General features: G+C 52.3%; 1 protein-coding gene across 1 annotated transcript in view; it reads left to right on the top strand.

The window, feature by feature from the left end:
* Nucleotides 1-6: 6 nt before the first annotated feature.
* Nucleotides 7-6,723, top strand: part of CACNG7 (calcium channel, voltage-dependent, gamma subunit 7) — a 34,767-nt gene continuing 28,050 nt past the window's right edge. The window contains exons 1-4 of the mRNA XM_011979548.1: nucleotides 7-31; nucleotides 3,066-3,290; nucleotides 4,779-4,865; nucleotides 5,630-5,770. Of these exons, the coding sequence (XP_011834938.1) occupies nucleotides 3,095-3,290; nucleotides 4,779-4,865; nucleotides 5,630-5,770 (424 nt within the window). The 5' untranslated portion in view covers nucleotides 7-31; nucleotides 3,066-3,094. The remainder of the gene's footprint in view (nucleotides 32-3,065; nucleotides 3,291-4,778; nucleotides 4,866-5,629; nucleotides 5,771-6,723) is intronic.

The raw sequence follows: 6,723 nt of genomic DNA, 5'->3' as shown, positions 1-6,723 counted from the left end.
GGCCCGGAGCGTCCGCCCAGCCCTGAGCGAGGTGAGCGCTAGAGGAGGGTCCTGGGAGGAAGAAGGGGCGCCCCTCGAGGTGTCTGCGAGCCGGGTTTGGGGCGACAAAGGACCCGAGGGGCTCCAGGGGTGGTGGGATCCTGGCAGTCGGGACGCCCGAATTCGAGCGGCTATGGGGGATGCAGGGACACCTGGGCCTGGCGATCCCGGAGGACGGGGTCCGAGGGTCCCGGAGTGGGAAACTGCACGCTTCATGTCCGAGTCGCAGCGACCGTGGGCTGGGGAGGGCAGAGGCCGGGTCCTTGAGGAAGGCGGTACGGGGCGAGGGCGGAGGACCCAGGCCGGCCAGAGCAGGGTGTGGGTCTGGGAAGGGGTCCCCAGAAAGGCGGAGTTACAGTCTCCCGAGAGATGGAAGGGAGATGGAGTTTGGGCTTAGGACTTGCAGAATGGGACCCCAGAGATTCAAATGCCTGAATCCGCGAAAGGGTGGGAGAAAGAGGGAGAAGAGGAGGCTCCAGGCCTGGGGGGAGGGTCCCAAAGGAGGAAAGGCTGGAGGAATAAGGAGATCTGGGCAGGCCAGTGACAGTGAGGAGGAATTGGAGCAAGATTGGGTTTTAAAACGGGGTGCAAGAAGGTGGAGGAGAGACGAGGTCCCAGCTGGGAGTCAGAGGGGCGACAGGGGAAAGGTGAGATCGGCTACCTGGGACGGAGGCAACCAGGGTGGCCGGGGTAATGGTGCCCGTTTCCGGGCCCACAGGGCTGCCAGAGGACCAGGCAGCTCGCGGTCAAACCCCTGAGCCGCCGGGCGGGGGATGGGAGGGAAAGCTGGCCAGAGCCTTCCCAGACTCTGGATCTCGGAGGCCTCCAAGAGGCTGGGGGGGAAGGAGGGGGGATCTGGAGGCTGGAAGTGCGGGGTGGAGCGGGGAGGAGAGAAGGTTGTCTCAGACTCCAGAGGCTTTATTCAGGTGGAGCAGAATTGCAAGGCTAGAAGAATTCTGGTTAGGGAAAGTGGAGTTTTATGTCTTGATTACTTTGTTGGGGAGAGTGTTTAGGGGACTCAAGCTTCACAGTTAAAAATATCCCGGGTATTCAGGCATGTAGCCCTCTCTGGTTGATACAGGCTGAGGGTCCCAAGTAGAGACCCCCAAATCATGGGATTGTGTGGCTTGGGGAAAACTCTTGCAGGGGTCGGGGAGAATCGTGGGTAAGGAATTGCAAGTCCTTGAGCTCTGGGTTGAGGAGCTCCCTCGTTGGAATTTGTAGGTTCCTAAGTGGAATTGGGGAGGCCACGGATATGAACTGGGGATCTCCTGTTTGGAGTCTAGTGTTATGAAATCGGGGCTCCATGCTGGATGTTGAAGAGGATCTGTGATTGGAAGTCCCAGCATGGGAAACCGAGGTCCAGAACCTCTGGTGGGAAGTGTTAGGGGAGGCGGTTTTGGGACTCCTGCTTGGGATTTTAGAGTTCAGGGCACTGAATCCTAGTTGGAAGGACGAGAGTCTGATGTTTGACTGGGGTGCTCTGATTAGGATGCTGGATTGGTGGTGGTGGTGGGTTCCCAGCTCATTCATGATTTTTTTTTCTTTCTTTTGAGATGGACTTTCACTCTGTCACCCAGGCTGAAGTGCAGTGGTGCGATCTCGGCTCACTGCAACCTCGCCTCCTGGGTTCAAGCTATTCTCCTGCCTCAGCCTCCCAAGTAGCTGGAATTATAGATGTGAGCCACTGTGCCCAGCTAATTTTTGCATTTTTAGTAAAGACAAGGTTTCACCATGTTGGCCAGGCTGGTCTCGAACTCCTGACCTCAAGTGATCCACCCACCTCAGCCTCCCAAAGTGCTGGAATTACAGGTGTGAGCCACCTCACCCAGCCCCATCTCCTGATTTTGACATTCTGGAATCTCTAATGGAGATTCTGGTTCTATATCTCTGGGTTCCAATGTTCTGGGACTCAGCAGCCTGTGAAGATGTTCCAGCATTCCAGGTCCAGGGGCCTGCCTGGATGTGGGAGGTTGGAATTACTGTTCTGGTGCTAGGATCTGGGTTGTGAGATGTCATCTCAGATTGGGGTATCAAATGAGGTCAAGGCACAGGATCAGAGTTAGAAGGTCATGAGTCAAGTTCTTGGTGTTAGAATTGGGTGTTAGGCTCAAGATACAAATCCAAGAGGCTAAACTTAAGTGGGGGCCTCTGCTCAAAGTCTTAGGGCAGAGGTCAAGGGTGTGAAGCCCCGGTATGGGGTTAGAGATCCTTGGTTAGTGACCCACTTTGGGGATTTCTGGGTGCAGTTCAGAGACAGGGTGCAAGAAAATGTATCAGGGTATCAGATTAGGGCAGGGAGTTAAGACTGGGTAGCCTGGGTTAGAGTTTCTGGCCAGCTCAAGTTGTAGAGCATCCAGGGTTCAAGCCCAATGCCCTGTGCTCTGGGATCTAAGTCCTGGCTCAGAGTTCAGGTTATTGATTCTTATTGGAGTCTGATGTTCACAACTGGCTTCGATCGGCGCACAGAGACAGGGCTGTGGGATGCCAGGTCCTAGAGGTGAAATCATTGATTGGCCTAATACTTTCTGACTCACTGACCCACACTCAAGGTTAGGGACTCTGGTGGCATCTGATTTCTAAGTTAGGGTATCAGGTCAGCAGGTGAGGTTAGGTTTAGGCAGGGAGACCTGGTTCTGGGGTTCAGAATCTCAAATTAGAATTTCTGCTCAGAGTCACAATATTTGGGACCCAAGTCCAAACATGGTTGGAGCCAAGATTCAATCTCTGGGCCTGGGCTGAAAGTTAGGATCAGAAATCTAATTCTGGGGTTGGGATCTGGATCTGGAGCCAGAGCACAGGCAGCAGGTTTGGGGAGCTCAGTCCTGAGGTTGAGGCTCAACAGTTGGTGTCTCTGGTCAGAGTCTAGGGTTGGGGTCATGGGTCAGGCCACGGAGGTCAGATCTGAGAGAGTTCCATTTGGGAGTCGGTGTCTCTGGCTAGGACCCAGCATCCCGGGTTGCTGCATGGGGTCAAGCACTCTGGTCGGTCCCATGGAGCTCTGCACTGCAGCTTCCCTCTCACAGGCCCCGCAGGGCGCCCCCTGCCTCTGAGGATGAGTCACTGCAGCAGCCGCGCCCTGACCCTGTTGAGCAGCGTGTTTGGTGCGTGTGGTCTGCTCCTGGTGGGCATCGCGGTCAGCACTGACTACTGGCTGTACATGGAAGAGGGCACAGTGCTACCGCAGAACCAGACCACCGAGGTCAAGATGGCCCTGCACGCCGGCCTCTGGAGAGTCTGCTTCTTTGCAGGTACAGCCCTCACCTGTCTTCCACTCAACAGTTTCTGCCTTGCCTGGGGTCTGAGAGTCTTAGCCACAGCCCCATCCATTAGGTTCCAGAAATCCAGAAATGGATCCTGATTCTCTCCCGGAAGTTCAAATTTCTACGTGGAGTCCCAATGACTAGCCCTTTATTCCTGGATCGAGGAGCCCCAGTGCTCCAGGTCCCTAACCCCTAAGGAATTATGGAGTCCTTCCTTAAAGTTTGTAGTCTAGGTTTAGAACTTGTCCACTGCACAATTTCAGTGCTGAATGGGCAAGATCAAAAAAAAAAAATGCATGGGACGGGCGCGGTGGCTCACGCCTGTAATCCCAGCACTTTGGGAGGCCAAGGCAGGAGTGTCCCTTGAGCTCAGGAGTTTGAGACCAGCCTGGCCAACATGGTGAAACCCCATCTCTACTAAAAATACAAAAATTAGCTGTACGTGGTGGCGCACCTCTGTAATGCCAGTTACTTGGGAGGCTGAGGCAGGAGAATCGCTTGAATCCGGGAGGTGGAGGTTGCAGTGAGCCGAGATCACGCCCCTGCCACTGCACTCCAGCCTAGGTGACAGAGTGAGACTCCATCTCACTCTGCCTAGCTCTGACTGGTGGCGTGCACCTGTAGTTCCAGTTATTCAGGAGGCTGAGGCGGGAGGATTGCTTATGTCCAGGAGTTCGAGGCTGCAGTGAGCTATGATAGTGCTGCTGCACTCTAGCCTGGGTGACAGAGCAAAACCCTGTCTCTAAAAAAAACAAAAAACAAAAAAAGAAACAAACAAAAAAAATATACCTCCCAGGGACCACAAAGACCCATTCATTGTAAGAATCCTGGCTCCCCAGACCTCGTCCCCTTTAGGGACCATGAGTTCTGATCTACAGATGTTTCGTTGTTTAGGACCTAGAATTCCAGCCTTGTCCTCCTCCAATCAGGAATCTCTAGGGCAGCCAGAAAGAGGAGTCCCAGGCCAGGCGCAGTGGCTCACGCCTGTAATCCCAGCACTTTGGGGGGCCAGGACGGGCAGATCACAAGGTCAGGAGTTTGAGACTAGCCTGGCCAACATAGTGAAACCCCGTCTCTACTAAAAATACAAAAATTAGCTGGGCATATTGGCATGTGCCTGTAGTCCCAGCTACTCAGGAGGCTGAGGCAGGAGAATCACTTGAACCCAGGAGGCAGAGGTTGTGGTGAGCCAAGATCGTGCCACTGCACTCCAGCCTGGGCAACAGAGCGAGAATCCATTTCAAAAAAAAAAAGAAAAAAGAAAAGAAGAGAAAAGAAAGAGGAATCCCAGACAGACATCCACCCACCCCCTTTCCCAACACCCCTAGAGTAGTACAGCTTGTAACCCTTGGGCTAGGCCTTGCACCCCCAACCTGGGGTCTCCCCTCTATCCATCCTGCCACCACCCCCACCCCCACAGCCTCTCTAGAGCTTAGGAGCCTCTCATCCAGGCCCGTCTGTTTCTCTTCCCCCCAGGTCGGGAGAAAGGTCGCTGTGTGGCCTCAGAATATTTTCTTGAACCAGAGATCAACTTGGTGACGGAAAACACGGAGAATATTTTGAGTGAGGGGATGTGGGGGTGCCAAGGCACAAGAGAGCAAGATCACAGTCAAGTCCTGGAGTCTTGGGAAGGGGCAGGACTAGGGAAATGGTGGGGTCCAAGGGAAGGAGGGGAGGCTTGAAAGAAGGCAGAGTGGGTCAGGCGTGGTGGTTCACACCTGTAATCCTAGCACTTTGGGAGGTTGAGGCGGGTGGATCACCTGAGTTCAGGAGTTCGAGACCAGCCTGGCCAATATGGTGAAACCTTGTCTCTACTAAAAATACAAAAATTAGCTGGGTGTGGTGGCACGCGCCTGTAGTCCCAGCTACTCAGGAGGCTGAGGCAGAAGAATTGCTTGAATCTGGGAGATGGAGCTTGCAGTGAGCCGAGATTTCGCTACTGTACTCCAGCCTGGACAACAGAGTGAGACTCTGTCTAAAAAAAAAAAAAAAAAAAAAAAAAAGGAAGAAAGAAAGAAAAGAAAGAAAGAAGGCAAGGCAGAGTGGTTAGGTAAGGAGAAAAGGCAAGGTTAAAGGGTGAGGTCCGGTCGGTGAGGAGCAGTTAATCAGAAAGGGGGCGGAGTTAAGCCCAAGGAGGTGTGGCCTATGTGAGGGGGCGTGGCAGGCTTGTGTCTACGGAGGAAATATCAGGGGAAGGGGAGGAGTCAGTGGGGAAAGGCAGGAGCCAAACAAAAATGCAGAGGTGGCGACAGCAGAGGTCAAGGAATGGGGAAGTGACCCACTGGAGATTCCCTCCTCACCCCTGTCTCTCCCCATCCCCTCCCCAGAGACAGTGCGCACGGCTACCCCCTTCCCCATGGTCAGCCTCTTTCTCGTGTTCACGGCCTTCGTCATCAGCAACATCGGCCACATCCGCCCGCAGAGGACCATTCTGGCTTTCGTCTCTGGCATCTTCTTCATACTATCGGGTGAGCCTAGGGACTTGTGGGCTGGGGGACCATTTCCAGTTCCAGGGACCTGTGGTTCCTTTTCCACTTAGCCACTTCCTTGCTGTGTGGCCTGGGAGGAGTTGCAGACCCTCTCTGGGCACCACTTTCCTTCTATGTGCAATGGAAATAGCAGTGCCCATTGCAAAGCGTCCTTTAGAGGACCACATTATAGCGAGGGCTAACTGGGTGCTAATTAGGTACCAGGCTCTGTTCTGATACTCACAACAACCTTGTGAGGTAAATCCTATTAATAGCCCATTTTACAGATATGGAAACAGACACTCAGAGGGATGAAGTCATTTGCTCAGGGCCATACAACTAGTGAGAGGCAGAGCTGGGAGTGAAACTCACGCAATTCGCCTCTGGAGGCTGTATTTTTAACCACTGCTGATAAACTGCAATTAACAGTTTAAAGGACTCCTTATTTTCTGTGCAATATTTTGTTCTAAATTTTTTCAAATAAATGGAAAAGTCCAAAGAATTTTATAGCGAACACCCATGTAGCCACCACTTAGAGTCAAACATTAACAGATCACTAGACTTGCATGATCTTGCGTCTGTCCATCTGTCTATATATATGTCCAACCATCCATCAATCTACCTTATTGTCTAGATGCATTTCAGAGTAAGTTTCAAGCATCAGTACACTTCACCCTACTTACATCATCATACATGTGATTAGCTAGAGTTCAATATTTGTTTACGGTTATTTTTTTTTTCTTCTTTTGAGGCACAAGCCTCTTTTGCATATGTGAAATCACACCCATCTCCTAACATCACTACTTAGGAGTTATTATTAGCACTCACTTGATAAAATGGGGGTTCCAATGCCCAGAATTGCAGAGAGTTGCCCAAGATACCAACATAAACTATTTCCAGAGGACTTGAGTGTCCAGAGTTCTAGTAAAGCCTTTTTTCTTTTTTCTTTCTTT

This window comes from Mandrillus leucophaeus, unplaced genomic scaffold (genome assembly GCF_000951045.1).
Source record: "Mandrillus leucophaeus isolate KB7577 unplaced genomic scaffold, Mleu.le_1.0 Scaffold104, whole genome shotgun sequence".
Classification (NCBI taxonomy): Eukaryota; Metazoa; Chordata; class Mammalia; order Primates; family Cercopithecidae; genus Mandrillus; species Mandrillus leucophaeus.
The sequence above is the reverse complement of the archived record's forward strand: the minus strand, read 5'-3'. Positions and strand labels throughout refer to the sequence as shown.